The sequence below is a fragment of the Mirounga angustirostris genome, unplaced genomic scaffold, assembly GCF_029215605.1.
Source record: "Mirounga angustirostris isolate CCGP_5_RB_7025 unplaced genomic scaffold, mMirAng1.0.hap1 SCAF_12, whole genome shotgun sequence".
Classification (NCBI taxonomy): domain Eukaryota; kingdom Metazoa; phylum Chordata; class Mammalia; order Carnivora; family Phocidae; genus Mirounga; species Mirounga angustirostris.
Genome location: NW_026991720.1, coordinates 6604556 through 6626532, shown reverse-complemented (window position 1 = coordinate 6626532; position 21977 = coordinate 6604556). Strand labels below are relative to the sequence as shown.

At 54.2% G+C, this 21977-nt stretch overlaps 1 protein-coding gene across 2 annotated transcripts; it reads left to right on the top strand.

Annotated features, from left to right (window-relative positions):
* The first annotated feature begins 92 nt into the window (after nt 1-92).
* LOC123835184 (zinc finger and SCAN domain-containing protein 2) lies at nt 93-13528 on the top strand. 2 transcript variants are annotated; one of them, XM_064575756.1, is made up of 3 exons: nt 93-1054; nt 8700-9601; nt 11282-13528. In XM_064575756.1, exon 2 carries the CDS (start codon nt 8728-8730, stop codon nt 9337-9339), a length of 612 nt encoding a protein of 203 aa, XP_064431826.1. In that variant the 5' UTR covers nt 93-1054; nt 8700-8727; the 3' UTR covers nt 9340-9601; nt 11282-13528. The 2 variants fall into 2 exon arrangements, with proteins under 2 accessions (XP_064431826.1, XP_064431825.1); XM_064575755.1 differs by lacking the exon at nt 93-1054 and adding an exon at nt 5909-6418.
* Nucleotides 13529-21977: the final 8449 nt, after the last annotated feature.

Below are 21977 nucleotides of genomic sequence, written 5' to 3'. Positions count from 1 at the left end.
CTGTGTGTGCTCTGGGGTATCCATTTGCCCCCAGGACCAGGACAGGGAGCTTTGGCCATGAGCCTAGCAGTTCCCCATGTCAGGTTCTTGCTGGGGGTGGAAGGCAGTATTCTCTTGCCCTATCCAAACCAATCTGGTATCTTCCCACATACCCTCCTCAACCTCTACTCCCCAGAGGTCCCTTCCAAAGTAAGGTGCTGGGGCCCTGGCGCTGACAGGAGGACCCAGGGCTCCAGTCTGGGCCTGTGGCCTTGGACGGTGTCCTCCCATAGGAGGGGAGGGAATTGCAGAGAGAGCTGTAGGGTTAGATGGCCGGGAGGTGGGAGGAAAAAGGGGGGACCGTAGCATTTTCTAGGAGGAGGAACGGTGTCTGCCTGCGTCCCAGGGGCCCGACGGCTTCTCTGAACTCAGGGAAGTGCTGCCTCCTCCAGGAGCTGCTGGATTTCACCTGGCTTCTGGTTGGTCGGTCACCACTTTCTCAGATTCTGTTGAATTCCTTTCATCTGGCAGGGGCTCTAATTGTAGCATCACAGAAAGACCTAGGGAGGTGATCCAGTTTGCCCAGGGAACACAGAGCCAGGAATGGTTAGCGCTCAGCTGAGCCGCCCACTCCTGGGCCAGGTCTTGCTTGCATCACAAACCCTGCTGTGTGAACTCTCCCACTGGGCGAGCTGTGCCTGGTGGTTGCCGCCCATGTGAGAGCTGGGCCTTCAGTCCAGCGGGGTTTTTCTAGGCCCTAGGTGCTCTCCTACCTTCCCGGAATGCCCGCCCCCTCCTGTAACTCCTCTCCCAGCCTGGCCTGCTCAGGGAGGCCCAGTGCCCTGGATCTCAGCAAAACCTACTTTACACATGGGACATTTGCTTCTTCCACTTTGCCACTTAGCAAATCCTGAGACCCAGTCAAGCAAGCCCGCCTCCTCCAGGAAGGCATCCCAGAGTACCACTCCTGCATTGGAAAGCTGCTGTCTGCAAGGATGGACCTGCCAGACCCTGGAGCCCCGTGGAATCAGGCGCCTGAGGGGTGGTGCAGGCAGCCACTGAAGATCTCAGTCAGGTGGGACTTTCTGTACGATCCAAGGTGTCCTCATCCACACATGGCCTCTGTTTAATGATCAAGCCAATCCAACAGCTGTGTTGGTAGGACTTGGGGTTAATGAGGCCTAAGCGCAGCTTTCTTCCCCATGCAAATTCATGAGAAGATTTGTTCCCTAACCCAAGGTGACTGTTCCTCACAGATGGGTTCTTTGGGTCACAGGGGGGGACAGGGCCACATCCATTAGAGCGAAGAATTACTGAGATGTACACCCCATTGGCCAGGTCAGGGGATGGCATTCACTGATTGACTAACAAGCCTACTGTGTGCCAGGCACTTGGGCTGCCATAACGAAGTACCACAGACTGGGGGCTGGAGCAACAGACGTTTATTTCTCACAGTCTGGAGGCAGGGAGTCCAAGATCAAGGTGCTGGCAGATTCGGTTGTTGGTGAGGGCCCACTTCCTGGCCTGCAGGTGACCACTACCTCCCTCTGTCCTCACATGGCTGGGGGAGGGGGGAGCGGGGAGCGTGCCCTCTGGTATCTCTTCCTCTTCTTGTAAGGACACTAATCTCATCAAGGAAGATCCCAGTCTCATAACCTCATCGAAACCTCATTGCCCCCGAAAGGACCCAGCTCTGAATGCCATCACATTGTGGGGGGGGGGGTTCAGGGCTTCAATATATGAATTTGGAGGGGACACAATTCAGCCAATAGCAGCCATGGTCCCTATCCTTGAGGAGTTCATGCACCTTCATGGGAAATCACTAATACACCATAGCTCAGTCAGCTCTTGAATAAATTGTCCCAGCCCCAGCTCCCTGACAAAAGCTTTCTTGTCCACTCTGTCATTTAGTCTCACCGTGAAGTCGGTGACCGTGGCAGGGCGGTAATGCAGGGAAGGGGGATGCTGTGGTGAGAATGGCCCACCAGGTCATATCACATCCCCACAAAGGGCAGATCCCAGGCCTCCTGTTAGCCTTCCACTGCCACAATCACCGGCTTCTCCAAGGGTGGCCTGGCATTGTCGACTTCAATTTTCATCCTCCTTCAGTGTAAAATAATAAAACTAGGCCAGGGAATGCTTAGGAAGAGGCATGTCATAAAATCAGACAAGAAGCTCAGATCTATCTTAGTGGTTTACAATCCCACATACTCGAGAGCATGCCGAGATAAAAGGGTTTCACAGGTGAACAGGAAACAACCATAAGCAGATCAAGATCTTAAAGGACTTCTATCCTGTCCACCTCCAGGTAAGTGCAGGTCTGGGGTGGGGACCCACAGCCAAGCTTCTAACGGGCCAGATGAGCTTGGTGGAGCTGGGGTTCCCGGAACTGCCTGCGTCATCCTTGTGTTCCTTTGTTAGAAGCAGGCTGGGAGCTAATAAAAATGACCTAGGAACTGGGACAATGGTGGTTTTTTGGCAAGCAACCTAAGCTTTGAGTCGGCCAGCCAGCTGGCAGCTTCCTCAGGAGGATTGGGCTTCCTGTTTGCCCAGCCCGGGCCCCGGGGAGCTGCCGGAGGGAGATGAGGCTGGGAGGCCAGTGAGCAGGTGCACGGACAGGGAGAGAGCGGGACCAGCAGGGACTTGGCAGACAGCACCTGGGAGGAGTTGGGGGGGGGGGTGCTTCTGAGACCTTTTCCTTTTATTCTTTAAGTAGTTTGGTTAAATATATATATATATCTTTGACCTTTTGACAAGAGGATAAGTGTTGGGGCCGGAAATAGTATGTTCTCACATGTCACTGCTCTTACTGGATCATGGCAGAGAAGAAAATGAATGCCATCCTATAGGTTGTCCCTTGGGTTAAAAAGGGAGTGGTGTCTCCTAGGTTACTCAGATCTGGAGGGGGTGGGGCCCTAGACAGGCACTGTCCAGGTAGAAGTTTCTGGAATGAGGAAAATGTTCTATAACTGTGCCATCCAATACCGTAGCCACCAGTCACATGCGGCTACTGAGGACTTAAAATGTGGCGTGTGAGGCTGAGGAACGGAATTTAAAATTTAATTTTAATTAATTAACTAAGCCACGTGTGGCTATTGGACAGTATAGCTCTAGGAATAATGCTCCTATTAAGAAGTAGAAATGTCGTCTCCCTCCCTGCCACCACTCAGATCTAGAAAGAGCTTTCTCTTGTTGTTGGGAGTCATGGATAGAGTCAGATAGTTATGGGGCTAAATTCTGGCTTTACCGGGTAGGCTGTGGAACCCTGTGCAGGTCACCCATGTAGAACTTGTGGTATAGCGCCTGGGACACAGCAAACACTCAATAAATAGCAGTTACCATCATTATTTTAACAAGCCCCATGTGTGGCTATGTGCACAGCATTTATACAAGTGCAAGTTTACAATGGAAAGAGAAGAACAGGGTTTTCCCCAAACAGAGCTCCATCCCATAAGGAGGAAGTCTCCACCTGTATTAAATAGGCCAGCTGCAGGTTTAAGAGCTTGGCTGAATTGACCCTAGGTCACATCTTGGGTTTTAATGTCAAGGAAAGGGAACTTTGGAGCAGATGAGACCCTGCACCTACAGCCCCACATATCCAACGGGGCGTCGGCAGTGTCTCCCAGTCCTCGATGCCGGGGCTGTGGCTTTGCTTGTCATCTTCCCTCCATGGCTAGCAGCTGTGGCTTACGGATGTGCATTCCTTCATTCACTAGAGATCGGCTGCGGGGCTAGTAGATGCTGGGGGCACTTGGGATCCAGAGATGCCGAAAACACAGCCCCTGCGTTTGAAGCTCACAACCTGGTGGGAGAACAAAGGTGTGCTAAATCCCAATTTGAAGTCAACACAAGATGTTTGGAAGGGAATATGTAGTGATCGCTGTCCAATTCGGGGAGATGGGAGGAGCGAGTCAGGGGGGAAGTGGTGGCCCAGCTGAGCAGGAAAACCCTGGGGATGCAGCCCAAAGCAGGAGGAGTTGGAGGAAGGCCAGGCTGGGATCTGCAGGAGCAGCGGCCTGGGGCTGGCGGGGGGGGGGGCGGGGGCACACAGGGTGACTGTCCATCATCTAGCACGACCCCGGCGAGTGGGAGGGATGCAGTGCAGGGCCCTGGGCAGGGCTCCGCTGAGCTGTCCACACCTCCGCCCACAAGGGGGCCACGCCTTGTGGAGTGGCGGTGAGCCTGCCATGCCCGCCACGGACCCTGCCTGTATGAAGAAGCATGGCTTCGTTTGCAGAAGTTCTCCCCATCTCCATTCTGTAGTGTTCACCACAGCACATGAGAACCGTGGCGGGGGTGGGGGGGAATGTGTGTGTGCGTGTGGGGGGGTGCATGTGTACGAAACCAGAGAGATGAAGTGACTCAGCAGAACTCATTCATTGGCAGAGCAAAGAACGAAGGCCTCCGGGAGCCCTGGGCCCTCGGCATCGCCCACTGAGATGGGGTGGGTTTTAGGGGGTGTCGCCTCCTTCCCACACCTGTCCCCCAGCTGTGTGCCTTGCCACTTTGGCACAGTTTACTTAGAAAATGCTGCTAAAAATATGGGTGACATCCTCGGGTACATTGTTGGTTTTGCTTTTGAAAAACCTGGTCATTGCCTAAGTGTCCCCATTTCTCCTATAGCCTGTAGAAGGGATGGAGGCCCGTGGCTCTGGCAGCTGACAACTTTTGCAACAGGAGCTGGACAGGTGGGAGGTGTGGCTGTTCTCTGAGCAAAGCTCCAGCCCCTGGCCATCAGTGGTTAGGGGGTCCTTTTGGCAATGTCATGGGAACATCTGTCCTGATGGATTCATTTCTTTTGGCTTCCCAGAATTCCCTCCCTGGTGCCTCTATTTTAAGTGCCAGTCTCCTTGGGATGTCTAGCTCAGGAAGCCCCACTTAGCTCGATGCGCTGCTACGGGAGCAGCATGGATGGGGTGGGGAGTGGGGTGGGTCCTGGAGAGGCTGAGAGGGCCAGAGGTGGACCTGCTGGGATGGACTGGTCCACAGAGCGGGATGTGATAGCAGGCAGGGCTGATCTTCAGGTCTGGTGTTGAGACTAAGAGACTGAGTGTATTTCCAGTTGGGCCCCACCTGGAATGGTACACTGCCCAGGAGGGCACACTGAACACCTGCCGAGTGACGGGAGCCACCTCATGGGGCCAGGAGGCTTGCGTCTCCTAGAGCCCCTCCTCAGGGATGGCGCCGCCCCAGCAGCCACATCCACCATCTGTTGTAAGGAGCTCTGCCTGGGCCCACCTGGCAGCTACCAGGGGCCACAGAGAAAAAGGCTACTTGATATTCCTCTAGCACTTTTCACTTAAAAAAAAAAATCACTTTCCCTTTTGGCCTCAGTTTCTTTATCTAAGAAGTGTAAATTCTGAGGCACTTTTTTACCCTGGACATGATTATTTCCAGTCCCAATCATCACACCCTGTTTCTGTTTGGGGGTCTAGGTACCAGAATGGTGTCGGGGAGAGTGAGCCGGCTGGTGGGCCTGCCTTCCCATCTGGCTTTGGCCACTTAGGGCTGCGGGTCTCCGGGGAAGCTGCTCCGTGTTTCAATTTTATTTTATTTTCCCATCTATAAAATAGGATAATGATACCTGTACAACCTAGATGGCACACGGTTATTGGAAGGCTCCCACGAGATAATATATGGGAAAAAGCTTTGTAAAAAGACAAGTAATGTATAGGTAAGGGGTATTATTATTGAAGGACAGTTGAAAGCTGGAATTCAGCCCAGCCCTGTCCACGGGGGTGTGATAGGTGTTATAGGTGGCTCTTTTATGGGATATCTTTTCTGGGGTATCTTTGGCTTGACCGGAATGGGTCCAGTTCGGAGGAGGCGGGGACAGTTGGGGTGTCACTTCTTCCCTGTCCCCTGCCGTCCTGGGGGCATAAACCGGGCCAGAGGGTGGGGGTGGGGGGGTGGGAGGCTTTCGCAACACGGTTAGTTCAGGCAGCTCTGATTCTGCCCCTTCGCTGGCTGTCTCGCACCCATGACACCCCGCTCAGAGAGGCCCCGCAGCAGGGGCTCCGGCCTTCCCCCGCTGCTCTCTCTCGCAAGGAAAGGCTTGCCGCCTGCGCCCCCACACCCTGCTTCTGGGGGCAGTCCGTGGGCCTGGCCGGGGTAGCGCGGCTTTAGGATGAGGGAGGGGAGGAAGAGGCTCTGACTGCCTGCTGGGGGCCCCTGACGATCCTGAAACGGGAATGGCTGAGGCCGGGGGCCGGGGAGCTTGGCGGTGTCCCGCCCGGCGGGGCGTTCTGCTCGCGAGCCGGCTCCCGCCCGATTCCCTCGCCTGCCCGGGAGGGCGCAGCGCTCACAGCCCTCCGTTTTCCGCCAGCCAGGTCGTCGGCGAGTTAGACCTCCCAGCCTCACGGGGCTGCTGTGCGGCTGCGGCGACGCTGGTGACTGCGGCGCTGCGGCGGAGACGGAGGGGCTCGGGAGGCGGCGCCACGTGAGTCCGGGGCCGCCGGGGCTGGGGCCGCGGCGGGAGATTACCGTATTTATCGAGGCCGGTGCCGGACCCTTGGGGGCGGGTCACTGCGGGCGCGCTACCGTATTTGCCGGGAGCCGCGCAGACCCTTTCTCGGAGCGGGGAGCGCCGCGACTTAATTACGTATTTACCCAGGGTTGCGCGGTCCTCCCGCGGGTGCTGCGGAAGCTGGGGGTGGGTTGCGTCCGCGCCCCGAGAGAGCCGGGGCTTGCAGCCGGGTGGGGTGGGTTGCGGCATCAGGGTGCGAGGCCTACGTATTTTCGTGGGGGCGAGGTTGCGGCGCAGAGTTTACCATATTTCTCCAGGGTCGCTCCGGCCGCGGGAGTTTGCACGGTTGTGTGCGGAGGTCGGGTGGGTGGGGTCAGCTGTTTTGATTCATGAAGCTATTTCATAAAAACAGCGGTGCGGGAGGCTGGCCGTCTTTATGGGGGCAAGGGAGAAGGGGCGCGGGAGGCGCTGCGGGAGAGTTACCGTATTTGCGCTGGGCAGCGCAGACTCTAGAGGAAAGAGCCACTGCTGGAGACCGGAGGAACGGGGGCGCAGCCTGGGCTGTGAGTGCGGGAGGGGATGGAGGAACTTGGGGGAGAAAAGGGGGCCGTTGCTTTAGACCTTCTCCGTAGTCGGGGCCTTAGTCAGGGATATAGCTGGAGAGAGCGGGGAGGCCGCCCAGAGACAAGGCCAGGCTGAGATTGGCCAAGGGACAGTGATGGTCTGTCTTTGCAAATGTCAGTGCAGCTGGCTGGGGAAAGCCTCGTGGGTGGGGTCTATTGCAAGTAGTACTTGCCCCTTCTCCAGGGTGGCTGTGTGTCCCACCCTGGCCTGAGGGGAGGGGGGAGACAAAAGGGGTATCTCGGAGATCCCACTCTGCAGATAGGTCGACTGAGGTTGTAGTAAGCACTGCATGGAGGTCTAGGTCCCTGATGGGGATGGAGGACTGCAGGGGAGTGCCCCCTCAGCCGACTCTGGAGCAGGCCCCAGTGCTCTGCAGCAGGAGGGGCCCTAGGTTTTTTGGGGGGCAAGGAGGTGGGGGCAGCAGACAGTGCCCTCCAGGAGCAGTGGTGCTTTGGGTGTCTCTAACTCTGGTGGTCAGGATAGCGGTGGTGGTCTTGTGTGTGTATGTGTGTGTATGTGGGTACGTGTGTGTGTATGTGTGTACGTGTGTGTACGTGTGTGTGTGTGTGTGTGTATTTTGAGGGGAATTTAGTTGATGAGCAGCTGGTACACTGAGAAGAGCTTTTGCCAGTGAGTCAGGAAACTTCGGGCCTAGTCCTGGCTCACCTTGTGTGACCTTGGGCAAGTAAGCTGACCTCAGTTACCCCATCTATAAAGCAGGGCTCAGTAAGGCCTGCTCCTTCCCCGGGGTTGCTGTGAGGACAATGGGAAACAATTTAAGAGGAACGCAGTGCCCTGGGGGAGAGGATCCTCAGCAGAACCAGCATGAATGGGATGGAGCTGAACTTGGGGGTGTTTGTGGAGCATTGGGCCAGGCTTTGGTATCTTGGGGATGCCAAGAGGAATCAAGCTGAGACCAGCTCCTGGGAGCTCACACTCTGTTTCAGGGATTTGCAAACCTTTTACGGGCATGCCTCATTCTGATAAAGAGCTGCTGCTTTAATGTTTAATTGAGATTGCTTTAGAGTGTGCAGGGTTTTGTTTTGTTTTTTCTTTTAAGCTTTTCAAAAATATCTGTGAACCACCAGGTGACCCCACCCTTCCCTCCAGATTGGGATGCACCCCCGTCCTTGAGATTCTGGTTGGAGAGATAAGACCTATCCAGGGGCAGGCTAACTTAAATACTAGAAGCCCCTGAATATTACCTATCGTCATTTATTCAATGCTTTGTGTGGCAGGCACAGTGCTTGGTGTTGGGAATAGGAGGAGACAGCTCTGTCCTTAAGGCAGGCACAGGGCCAGGAGACTGAGGTGGCGCGACTGACCTGCCATGTGATGACTGAGGGTCGTAGGATTGGGCCATAGGGCTCAGGAGGGGCTGGACGGCTCAGGGAAGGCTTTCGCGAGGAGGCAGCCCTTGAGAAAGGCCTTAAGGAGGGGCAGGCTGTGATTAAGGGGTAGAGGAGAAAGAAGGGCATTCCAGCAGGGAAACACTGGCTTGAACAAGACTGCAGAGGGGCAGATGCTGAAGCCGTGGGGAGCCAGGGCAATGTCCTCCCTGCGGTTGGGGGCCGGCTGATCCTTGGATGCGCCCCCCTTCTGACTCCTCTCTCTGCTTCTGCCTCCCCAGGGGCTGGTGACTGCGGCTGGAAGTGCCCATGACAGAGCTGGCGTCCCCGGGGGGCGGGTCCCCTGCGGGGGACGGGGAGGAGGGTCTGGGGGACGAGCGAGGCCTGGTCATCCACCACCCCGCGGAGGAGCAGCCTCACCGCTGCCCACTGTGCGGCCAGACCTTCTCGCAGCAGCCCAGCCTGGTGCGGCACCAGAAGGCGCACGCCGGGGTGGGCCGCGCGGCCGCCTTCGTGTGCCCCGAGTGCGGCAAGGCCTTCAGCGTCAAGCACAACCTCGAGGTGCACCAGCGCACCCACACCGGCGAGCGGCCCTTCGCCTGCCCGGAGTGCGGGCGCTGCTTCAGCCTCAAGCAGAACCTGCTCACGCACCAGCGCATCCACAGCGGCGAGAAGCCGCACCAGTGCGCGCAGTGCGGCCGCTGCTTCCGCGAGCCGCGCTTCCTGCTCAACCACCAGCGCACGCACGCGCGCATGCCCGCGCCGCACCCGCGCCGCCCCGGCGTGTTCGGGGAGCGGCGGCCCTACTTCTGCGCCCGCTGCGGCAAGAGCTTCGCGCGCGAGGGCTCGCTCAAGGCCCACCAGCGCAGCCACGGCCACGGGCCCGACGGCCCGGCGGCCCATTTAGGCCGCGTGCTCTGAGGCGCGCCGGGCCTGCCGCCGCCTCTGCCCCGGCCCGGGGCCGCGTCCATGACCCCCGGAGACGGAGACGGCGCTGGGCTGCGGCCCCCGCTCTGGATGCGATCCCTGGAGACGCGGAGGGCTGGCTTGGGGTCTTGAAGGAGTGGGCCGCCGCCCGGCTTGGGACGCCTCCTTCCGTGTCTCCGCCCTCTGGCTGGCCGCCCACAGCTGCTCCGGGCCCCTGCGTTGGTTTTCCTCCCCGGGCTCACCCGGCCTAGAGTAGGTGAGACCCAAGGGCCAGCCGGAGCCCCTCTCAGGCCTGGGCAGGGGTTGGGGAGGGGACAGGCAGGGGAGGAGGGGTGCCCTGAGCTCTGGGTCTATGACTCGCTTCTTACTAGATCTTCATTCCCACAATGTCAGAGTTGAAAGCCACCTGGACAGGGCCACTCTCCGTAATGCCCAGGCCGCCCTCAGCCGCCAAGCTCTCCTGGCTCTTAACACTTCTGGTGTACTTTAGAAGTCATTTCACTTCATGACAGTCTCTTCACCTGTGAATTGCATTTAACATTGGACTCCTCCCTGGGATATTGGGAGGATTGTAGTTAAACATTACCAGATAAGAGAGGGTGACTTCACTGGCCCAGAAACATCTACTGAGCACCCCGGTGTGTCGTGCACAGTGCGGTGCTCTTGGGAGGAGGGACAGACACAAAACCTTGGGCGGGGGGCACTTGGTACCTCCCCAGGGGATGCAGGCTATCCTAAGGGACAGACTAGAACGTGCGCTGGGAGGTGGGGGTAGGGGATTGGTGTCCCCAAGGCAGTCTGATGGCTTGAACTGCGTTCTGGGGATGAATAGAAGCGCTCCAGGGAGAGTGAAGGTGCAAGGTCTCTGAGGCAGGAGTTAGATAGAGGAGGCTCAGGTCTGTCCTACAAAAGACTTTGTGGCCAGGGAGAGAGGACACCAAGATGTTTAATGAGGAGAGCATGGTGATCTCAGACATGCGGCTCAATGAGAAATGGAAGCATTGTGAGGACAGGTCAAAGTGGGATGAGCAGGAACCTCAAGGGTTGTGGGGTCATCTGGGCAAGAGAAAATGAGGCCCCTGGCTAAGGGGCTTGACCAAGGCGAGAGCCAGGACTGGCCCCCAGGCCCCTGATTCCACGTTGGTACTCCAAAGCACAGGCTTCTTCAGCCATTTAGCAGATGAAGAAACTGAGGCTCACCCAAGCTTGCTCCAAATCTCACTTAGTACTTAGTGGTGAACAGTACAAGCCTGGCCCCCTACCACACTGCCTGTGAGGGAGGCTCTTACTGGTGGGAGCATGGATGTGGGAGGATGTGGGATGTCAAGGATGGATGTCACATGGATGTCAAGGATGTGGGAATGTGACTGGAGACCAGGTGGTAGGATCCTGGGCAGGGGTACCCCTGGGTGGTGTGGGGGCCTGGCGGCGGGCATGACATCCACAGTAGTGGATTGGGAGGAAGGGAGTTGGGGGCTTGGAGGCGACCTGCACTTACAGAGCCCTTGCTCTGTGCCCAGCCTGTGCCACCACGTTGCTAGGTGCTGGAGACCTGTCCCCGCCCTCTGCCCCTCCTTAGAGCTTTGGGGCTCCGTGGGGGTCGGTGGCCCTCTGCTTGCCACTAGGTGGCTGCAGCAATGTGGCCGCTGCTCTGTGGACGAGTACCCAGTGGCAGAGATGATGAGATTAACTGGGACCTGGGACATCTGGAGCTCGAATGCCCTGAACTCAAGTTGTCTCAGTGGTAAATGGGATCGATAATCCTGGAGTGCTTGGTAGGGGGCTAAGAGGACTGGCTCAGAGCTTCAGACAAGTGCAGGGTGGCCCAGCTTACCGCTCCCGCCTAGCCACCGGGAGGGGGGGTGGTGAGGAGGGGCTGGGCAGGGCCATGTCAGAGCCCCAGACCTGACCCTGGTCTCTTTGTCTCCATGAACAGATGTGGAGTGGGCAGGCCTTCTGGGCGGTGTGTCAGGCACATCTGGGCACAGAGCCCAGGAATGGGGCCCCGTGGGGGCCTGCCCACTGGCATGAGGATACGTCCCCTAAGAAGACCTACCTCGGGAGGTGCCCTGCAGAGGGGACCCGTGCAGCCTGGAATTGGAGGCGGCTTCTGTGCCCTGGTGGAAGAACTCCCCAAACCCGATGGGAGTGACAGCTGGAGAAGAGCTCGTCCTGGCTGCCCGGCCACAGTCCACTCTCCTGTGGCCGCAGGGACAGTGCCTGCGTGGAGAGCCGGCTTCTCTGCACCTGCCTGGCTCACCGGAGACAGGGAGTAACTGGCCTAAGAGAACACAGCGAGTCGGTGGCAGACCAGGCTCCAGAGGCAAAGCCTTGCCCCAGGGGTGACCCATACCTGCAGCAGGCTTCGCTCTCAGAGCGATGGTTCTTAATGCGTGGGGGGCATGAAGCCCTTTGAAAATCTCACAGACGTTATGAACCTTCTCACCAGGAAAACACGCATACTCATGTAGACATGAGAATCTACAAGCAAGTTCAGAGCTCTCGGACCTAACCTGTCACTCCTTCCTCACCTGGCATAGATCCTGGGCCACCATACAAGTAGCATTTCTCCCTCCCCTGGCTGAACTTCCTTCCCTCGTTCAGGAATAAAGGATTCTGAGGAGGGGACCCTTCCAGTCACTCTCTTCCCCCAGGCCTGACAGTGCATCGGGCTTCTGGAACCTTTCCTCCCTTCCGCGGACATTGCTGGAGGCTCCCTGGGCTGGGTTTGCTCTTCTCTGGTTCGGGGCTGCTTTGCTCTGGCTACTTGGCTGCTGGTTTTCACCACGCAGCCTGGACTCCGATTTCACCGTGGAGGTGAGGGGAAAGCTGGACCTTCCGTGGATGTGGGGTGAGCATGAGCCTGGGCCCAGTCTACCTGGGGGAGGGATCCTGCTTCCAGCAGCCAAGTGTAGCAGGGCTGTCTCCTGCCAGACCAGGATTCAGCCGCAGCCGGGCATGGTGTGGGGAAAGCTGGGGAGGAAGACCGAGCCTCGCTCCTGGGGCCTGCCAGTGTTCCGTGCGTGGACAGTGGGAGCAGGTTGGCCTGGGGCTCACTGGCCTCCTCAGAATGAACCACTCAATCTGAAAAGGTGTGGCCGAGTAGGGCTGGGATGGGTTTTTGATGACAACCCAGACGTCATGTTGCAGGTTATATTTAGTGAAACCCTTGGGGGTGGGGAGAGGCCTATAGACATGGGGTTTAGATCAAAGCCCAGCAATGTGAGTCGTGGGGGGCACAGTGGAGTTTGTTTAGGTGGGAGGTCCCAGGGCCAAGCTGGGGTTTGGTTAGGGTTGTCGGGAGGCCTCCCGGCTCCCAGCCCGGGACCTTGCTGGTCCTGTCTCCCATGCGGTTTGGTACAGAGGTTCTTATGGGCTGTCTGCCATCTGCCTCGTCCTGGAATACCAAACCGCTCTGGGGGAGATCAGAGGAAGAGGAACAATCTGCACTCTAGAAGCTGTCACGTGCTCTGATCCTTGGCCTGCCTGGAGGGAGCCTCGCAGATGCACCCCTTCTCCGTGGTTGTCCTCTCATCTCCTCCCTTCCCTGTAACCGTGTGGTCCACATCCACTGTTGCCTTCTCTGTCTTCCCTTGAATTGCTCCGAAATGTGGCCCTCCCCTGCCCTGCCGAGCTCTCTTCTCTGCCAGGCCCTCCATCCTCGTCCTCCGAACAGTCCCTGTGTTACCATGCCAACTCACCCTTGGGTAGCACGTGCAGCCTTGTACTTGGGTTTTCTGTGCACGTGTGCATGTGTGTGTGTTGAGTCTCCAGCTAGACTGTGAGCTCCCTGAGGGCAAGGGATGTGCTGTGTCTTCTTGAACCCGAACAGGGTCCAGCACAGGGCTGGGCTCATAACACTCAGGAATACTTGTCGAATAGCTGATGGGTCAAGTGCTGGAGGCTGTGGGGTGACTGGTGGTGAGGAGGAGAGGGCCTGTGAGTTCACACGTGGGTGCATTTGCCTGGGCCATGAGCTGGCTCGCCTGGGGCAGGAATGGCTGTAGGAACCCTCAGGCAGTGGGACAGGAGGGAACCCCCCACATGGCTACGCAGGAGTGCGTGGGGATGGTGTCCACGCTGGATATTTCCGTTGGTCACTGAGACCTGCCGGGACTGACCAAGTGGAATAAATGTTCTCTCGACATCAGCTGGAGTGAGCTGTGGTTCATTTGGGGCTCAGCCGGGAGCAGGGCGGTGGCTTCTAGCTCTGCCTCCATCCTGTCTCGAGGAGTTATGTTCCGTGGTTGCCAAAGGCTGTGGAAAGCATAGCTCAGAAGGCACAGCCTCACAACAATGAATAGCTTAGCTGCTGCCCTATCCCCCCCCCCCCCCCAGTCTAGATCATGACTGCTGTTTGGATTTGGGTAATGGATACTGGGGCCCCTTCAAGTAGCCTCAGCTGCTTGCTCAGCTGAGAGTGAGGCCGGATCTGCTGAGAAGCTGTGTGGTGATCCCCATCACCCACTGAGAGGTGGGCTGCTGGGGGTGCTCCAGCTGAAGACCATCCGTGCTCCAGTGCCCCCCGCCGCCAGGGGCTTGGCCAGCCGTGAGCTTAGTCTCCTTATCCGTGACTGTCGTGCTCCTCCTACCTCAGAGTTGTGAGAGTCGAATCAGAATGTGCATAAACTCTGCACATTCTGGGGAGAATGTGGAGGCAGGGGTTTGCTGTCATTGTCCTCAGGCTGAAGGTGGACCTGGCAGCAGACCCCTTGGTTTCACAGCCCAGGTGTCTTCTGGAGCAGAAGGTCCTGGAGGGCAGAGTTATGTCAGGTCAGGTCTGCCACCGGGTGGCCGAGACGGGGGTGAGTGATATCCCTCCTGCTGTCGGTGAGGCGCTGGCCCTGATCATGGCCAAGGCTCACCCCAGAACCTTGCTTCTGTGTCCTATTTTTTTTTTTAAGGTTTATTTATTTGAGAGAGAGAGTGTGAGGGGAGGGGCAGCGAGAGAGAGAGAATCTCAAGCAGACTCCCTGCTGCGTGTGGAGCTGGCATCACCCAACCCTGAGATCACGACCTGAGCCGAAATGAAGAGTCAGGGGCGCCAGGGTGGCTCAGTCAGTTAGGCGTCTGCCCTCAGCTCAGGTCATGATCCCAGGGTCCTGGGATCGAGCCCTGCGTTGGTCTCCCTCTCCTCCCTGCTCATGCTCTCCCTTGCTATCTCTGTCTCTCTCTCAAATAAATAAATAAAATCTTAAAAAAAAAAGAAAAGGAAAAGAAATCAAGAGTCAGGGGCGCCTGAGTGGCTCAGTCGGTTAAGCGTCTGCCTTCGGCTCAGGTCATGATCCCAGGGTCCCGGGATCGAGTCCCACATCGGGCTCCCTGCTCGGCGGGGAGCCTGCCTCTCCCTCTCTCTCTGCCTGCCACTCTGCCTACTTGTGTTCTCGCTCTGTCAAATAAATAAATAAATTAAAAAAAAAAGAAAAAGAAATCAAGAGTCAGACGCTCAGCTGACTGAGCCACCCAGGTGCACCTGTGTCCTACTCTTTGAGTCAGATTTGGGGCTGCATCAATTGTTTTTATCAGCCAAGGAAGGTCCTGGGGGGACTTTGGAACCTGGGTCTATCGGGGGCGAATCAGGCAGGACTCTTGTTCAACTCAAATTGGCTAATGCCACAATGGGGAAGTGTGGGCTCGTGGGGCAGCTGTGCAGTGACTCGATGGTGACAGCTGGGACTCCAGCCCGTCTTTGGCTCTGGCCTCCCTCTTGGGGGCTGCCTCCTCAGCTCGCACACATGGCAGGAAGAAGCCCTCGGCCTGCTGAGGCTCGGTCCTCCCCTAAAGGTCCGAGCCAGTTGGTGGAGGGCAGCTATTGGAATGGGCAGGGCTGGCCCACACTGCCGCCGAGGGGTCAGCCCCGCCTGGAGCCCGTGGTCTGCCAGTGAGTGAAGGGACGGTTCACCAGGGGACGACCAGAAGGAGAAGGCAGTGAGTGGGGTCCAGGTGGGTAGACCGACGCTCATGCTCCCCTCCGTCGGAGCCCCTTCCGAACATGGCCAAGCCTCAATGTCCTCACGGTAATGATGCCCAAGTGAGAGGAAATCTACCACGGATGCTGCTGGTGCTTCGCCAGATGCCCTTTCCAAACTGTTGTGAGTGTTGGCTGCTAATGGTTCACAGCCGGTCGCCTGTGGGGTCTGCCCCAGCCAACCCCACTGAGGCTGACGTGGGAAGGGGGGCCAGCTCTGAAGCGCAGCCTGGGCTCAGAACTCCCCGGGGGATCAGAGGACACCAGTTTCCAGCCAAGACCCCATCACTGGCTCTTTTCCCCACCCCATCTTTCTTCCCACTCCCCTTCTCCAGAGAGCACTTCGCAAGAGTACTTATTCCCCTTGGATGGAATCCTTGTCTCAGGCTCTGCTTCTAGGAAGATCCCAGACTAAGGAAATGTCTTGACTACAGGCTTAAAGCACTTTGCACATGCAAGAGATCATGACAAGTATCTTTATTCAGTTCTGTGTAGGGCCAGTTACCCATAGGTTTTTAGTGAAGAACTGCCAGTAGATGAATAGTTTGGGGTGGCCATCTCCTTCGTGAGGGTCCAGGCCAGAGGCCCGAGGGCTGGTGTGGCAGTTCCTCACCAGCTGCTCTAAGGCCCCTCCCAATTGGAGACAAGGCCCAAGAATCTAGATCAAGGGTCAAGGGTTGGGTTCTAGTATAGCTGTGTGGCTTTGACCGAGATTCTTACCATTTTTAAATTTTTTTTTAAAAGATTTGTTTATTTATTTGAGAAAGAGAGTGAGCAGGAGCGAGCCAGGGGAGGGAAAGAGGGAGAAAGAGAGAGAGAGAATGTGGAGCAGACTCCCCGCTGAGCACGGAGCCTGAGATCGTGACCTGAGCCAAAACCAAGAGTTGGATGCTCAACCCACTGAGCCACCCAGGCCTCCCAAGATCCTTACCATTTTGAACCGCAGTTAGTTCTGATCCATGAAATGAGCCGTGTAGACGAGCCACCCCCTGAAGTTTCTTTTAGGGTGGAAGTTCCATAGTCGCTTCCTGACTGCTTGTGTGGGCTCTTTGGGGTTGTAAGGAGCAGAGACCACTCTTTGTTGCAAGGCCTCATGAGATGAGAGGGAGGCCCTGTAGCTGTGTCCCTCAGGAGGGCATTCCTCCTCCTTGGTCCCAACACTGTTCCTATGACTCAGCCTTGCTCCTTCCTACGGCTGTCACCTTTCTCTACTCCGGAGCAGATGCTTGCAGAACTAGAACTAATTTTTTTTTTCTTTAGGCAAGATGACTGCAGTTTCTAGCGGCAGAGACAGAAAGACACCTTGGAGCAGACCTTTGTTTCTGGAAGGTCATCGTTTAAACCCATGTAAAACAAATTCTCACTGCTCATCCCAAACTAGCCTGGGACTTGGGCAGCGTTTCAAATGCAGATGATTCAAGACAGCATGTTAGCTGTTTTTTATTTTATTTTAATTTTATTTTTTTAAGATTTATTTATTTGAGAAAGAGCGAGCGTGTGCTGAGTCTGGAGCATGATCTCACTACCCTGAGATCATGACCTGAGAGTCGGATGCTCAATAGCCTGAGTCACCCAGGCACCCCTAATAATAATAATAATTTTTAAAAGGCTACTGTTGGGGGCGCCTGGGTGGCTCAGATGGTTAAGCGTCTGCCTTCGGCTCAGGTCATGATCCCAGGGTCCTGGGATCGAGTCCCGCATCGGGCTCTCTGCTCCTTGGGAGCCTGCTTCTCCCTCTGCCTCTCTCTCTCTCTCTCTGTCTCTCATCAATAAATAAATAAAATCTTAAAAAAAAAATAAATAAAAGGCTACTGTTGGGCAGAGCTCCTGGGGATAGGGGCCTCTGAAATGTGGGAAGGACCTGAAATTCTTTCATTCGTGAGGGGCCGAGCTGGTCCTTCTCCTGGCACGTGGAAACCTGCTAGGGACAAGCAGTGCCCCCGACAGTGGGTTTAAAGCATGTGGGTTCAAGAGAGCCTTTGTTTCTAGGAACAGTGGGAACTGGGTCCGTGTGTGGGGCCAGGGGCGCTCTGGAGGTGGGTGGCATGGGGGTGCACAGGGGGTCCTGGGAGGTGAGAAACACAGGCTGAGGGACAGAGGGGACAGGCAGCCTCCTCCACGGGTGAGCACTCCCAGAAATCCCTGGCAGTATGTGTGGCGTGGGGCTTCTGGAGGAAGAAGGGACCATACAGAGTTCTTGGGATTGGGGAGGGCTGGGTCTTGATGTGCACATAAGAAGCGTGTTTCGGGCTGGCGAAGGAGGACACCCTGGCCGTCTTTCCCACGTGCTATCTGGTGTTCTCTGCGGCGCCTGCGCCTTGTTGCTCGTGTCGCTTTCTGCCACTGCCCTTGGCTCCCTCACCTCCTGCCCTGTGTGTCCTTCTCCTTGTCTCACATGCAGAGTCCCCAAGGTGGCTTTGGCTGTGACTGGCCACTGTCCCTTGAGGGAGTCCCTTGGATACAGTCCATTCTCCCGGCACTGCTGATGTTGTCCCTATGGCCGGGGTGGTGGGGGCCACAGTGTCAGTCCTGGGGGCTTATGAGGGCGTGCCCGAGCCCGTGTCCCCGGACGGGGGCGAGCTGACAGGCAGTGGGGTGTCTAGCTTGTCCAGCCAGTACTCTGTTCTCTCCCCGACTTTTACTATGCTAATCCCTCAGTTGGCAGATTATCCCATACGCCTCATGCCTCTTTTTTCCTTAAGATTCAATTTCTCAGGGCACCTGGGTGGCTCAGTCGGTTAGGTGTCTGCCTTCGGCTCAGGTCATGATCTCAGGGTCCTGGGATGGAGCCCCACATCGGGCTCCCTGCTCAGCGGGAAGCCTGCTTCTCCCTCCCCCTCTGCCCCTCCCCCCTACTCTCTCTCTCTCTCCCAAATAAATGAATAAAATCTTTAAAAAGGAAAGATTTAATTTCTCATGTTTTTGGTTGATCTCCAATGACAGCGTTTGAACATCATCTGATGGTTCCTTTTCTTGTGTGTAAAGCCCTCAAAGACGCAGGTGAAATTTTGCAGGTCTGGGACTGGGGTGTCTGGCCCTGGGAGCCCAGGGAACAGGTCGATGGCCTGGTTGCATTGATGTGGCTTCGATTGGATTTGTGCTCTGGGTATAGTGCTGGAGGTGGAGCAAAAATGTCATTTGGGGAGCTTCTTTCACTTCCTATTGCCTCCCCCTGGTTGGTATGTAGTTATAGTCTCCTATTGCCTGGAGAGTGTTATAAAATGGGACTCTTTTCTTGGCCATCATTGGAGCATATTCAGGAAATCTTAACAATATGAGAAAACTGAGAAATAGGACCAGTAAATACAACAGTCCCATTTATTAGGCAACTCTCAAAAAACCCCCAAAGATCACTGAAGGATCATATTCTGTGAACTCAACGCAATAAAATTAGAAATAATTAATAACAAAATAACAAAAGTTTCTGTACATTCAGGGACTTAAAAACACACTAATAGTTCACAGATCACAGAAGAAAATGTAATGGACATGACAAAATATTTATGAATGGATGGTTATGAGAACACTACATTTCAAAACATGTGCTGTACAGGGGCGCCTGGGTGGCTCAGTCGGTTGAGTGTCTGGCTCTTGATTTCGGTTCGGGTGGTGATCTCGGGGCTGTGGATCGAGCCCCGCTGTGGACTCTGTGTTCAGTGGGGAGTCTGCTTGAGATTCTCCCTCTCTCCCTCTGCCCCTCCCCCACTCACACACACACACACACACACACACACACTCTCTCTCTCTTTCTCAAATAAACAAATCTTAAAAGGGGGTGTCTGGGTGGCTCAGTCAGTTAAGCGTCTGACATCAGCTCAGATCATGATCCCCGGGTCCTGGGATCGAGCCCTGCGTTGGGCTCCCTGCTCAGTGGGGAACCTGCTTCTCCCTCTCCCTCTGCCCCTCCCCCTGCTCGTACTCTCTCTCAAATAAATGAATAAAATCTTTAAAAAACCCCAACTTGTGTTGTACAATGAAAGTAGTAATTAGAGGGAAACTTTATCCTTAAACACACTCATCTGAAGAGAAGAAAGTTTGAAAACCAAAAAGTGAAGAGCTCAATTTAAAACGTTAGAAAACTTACAACAGAATGTGCTTGAAGAAGAATATGGATAGAAGTTGATTGGGTAGCAAACAAAATACTATTAAAGACTCAATAAAACCCGAACCAGTTCTTTGAAAAAACAAATAAAATAGATAAACCTCTGGCTAAAAATAGAGAAGGCACGTGAAAATGATGCTGGAAACGGGAAGGAGGTTGTAGCTACGGGCACAGCGGAGATTCTGAAAAATCACAAAAAATACCCCAACTTATGACAATTTACAGTCACAGGAAATGAATAATTTTTAAGAAGAACATAAATTATCCAAAGACACTTAAGCAGTCTGAATATGAGCCTAGAGTAATTGAATTAGTTATCAACTATAACACCCCCCTCAAACCCTCAAATCAAGATGGGAGGCCCAGGTAGCTTTAACTGGGAAGGTGTTTCAAGCTTTCACAAAGAGATGATCCTTCATCTACAGTCAGTTCCAGAGAATGGGGGAAGAACATTTCCAAACTCTTAATGAGGTCAAGCAAAACCTTGAAAACGAAACCAAACAAGGACAACACAACGAAGGAAGATTTTTAGGTCAATGTCACTTAGGAATATAATCCCACAAATCCAAAATAAATGTTAGCAAATCAAATCCTGAAGTCTATTGAAAAATATGTCATGGTCAAGAAGATTTTATTGAACAAATATATGGGTTGTTCAACATCTTGAAAAATCTGTTAGAGAAATATACCCCTTTAACAGATTAATGAGAAAAAACACGGTCATCTCAACAGATAAAGAAAAAGCTTTAGCTAAGATTCAATACATTTGTAATTAAAAACCCAAACCAAAACCAAGTAAACAGGACAAAACCAAACCCAAACACATCTTTTCATAGTTACCTCTGTTGTCTGTTCCTATGAATTGTTTCAAATGTAATGAAATATTTTTGAGACTACATTTCAAAGTTAGCAAAGTTGACACATAGCTGGTTGTAGACATTTCATTGAGGATTGATTGATTTCGATTTTGCAGATTTCTTTTGGTATTTTGAATTAAAAGTAGTCTTCAACGTCCTTGTAATTTTACAAAACCCGTAAGCCTTAGGCTTTGTACCTATGGCTAATGGATAAATGGACCTGTTTGGGGGAATTATAGAATTCCTATCTTTCCCTCTTTGTCTATGCATCCAATAAATGTGGAGTTATTTCTTTATTAAGGTGCAAGATGTGTGAGATTCTTCATTTGGCTGACTATGTGCTTAGGTATCCAGAACCTAAGTAAGATAAAGGGGATCAGATTGACATTGTTTAAGGGTACAAACCTGCAAGGCACAGTAAATAAGCCACAGAGATCTAACCCACAGTATAGTGAGTATAGACAATATTGTACTATAATTATGTAATGTGACAGATATCAGTAGAACCGCAATCATATTAAAATATAGACATATATCCAAGGAACACATTGTACATCTTGAACTTCCACATGTTATGTGTAAAATGTATTTAAGTAAGAAAACAACCCTAAATAGGCTGCGTAGTCACGCCGCTTTCGTAGCAGAGGCGGATGGGAGAGTGGTGCCCTCTAGTGCACGTTTGGAGAACTGACGTTGAGTGCCTTGGACTTTGCAAGGAGGCTGCTTCCCTGAAGGCACCGGGGCGAGGTTCATGTTAGAAGGCGCAAGGCAGGGAGCATGTAGGCTGTCAATAAATATTTCTTTTTCTTTTTTTTAAGATTTTATTTATTCACTCGAGACACAGGGATACAGAGAGAGAGAGAGAGAGCACAAGCAGGGGGAGAGGCAGAGAAAGAAGCAGGCTCCCTGCTGAGCCAGGAGCCGGATGAGGGGCTCGATCCCTGAATCCTGGAATCATGACCCGAGCCAAAGGCAGATGCTTAACCATCTGAGGCACCCAGGCGCCCCTCAATAGATATTTCTTGAATTAATAAATAGAACCATGAGGTTTTTCGGAAGGCTCCGTGGAACGGAGTCAAAAAAGCCGGCTTGTCAAAGTAGTTGTCCCCTTAGAGATGAACTGAAGGCTGACGGCAAATAGAAGAGAGAAGGAAAAATTCCAAGCACAGAAACCTGGTGTGTGTTTCCTTCCTGGGTTTCAAGAGGAAATAAGGTGGAAACTGGAGTCACTTTCTGAAGAGCATTAGCCAAAAAAGCTAGCAATCAAAGTTTGCTCCAGATAGTCTAACTGTCCTAAGAGGGCCTAGGGGTGATATGGGTTGGTGCCCCGAGTCCCTGGCTGAGCCAGCCTCAGGACCAGAGGGAGGGAAGCTTGCAATAAGAGTGGGGAAAGCAGTGACACGCTCAAGCGCTGTGGGCTGTTTGCATTTGTAAATAAATCTTCAAAGTGTGGATGCTCTGCTCTGCGGGAAGTTTGAGGGCTTAGTGGGTATTTGATAATACAGTTTATTAGCTTCTTCTCAGTTATAATTAAGTTATTGTACTTATGTTAATAAAGGATCTTTAATTTCAGAGATACATACAGAATGGAACGCTGTCTGGGATTTGCTTGGACCAGGACTGGGGGATGGGTGCGAGGGGTGGGAACCGAGGGGGTGGTAATTTGAAGTTGGGCGACAGGTAACTGGGGCTTCATTCTATCATT

Excerpts from the sequence above, each read along its gene's own strand:
- LOC123835184 (XM_064575756.1), top strand. The coding sequence starts at position 8,728 with ATGACAGAGCTGGCGTCCCCGGGGGGCGGGTCCCCTGCGGGGGACGGG.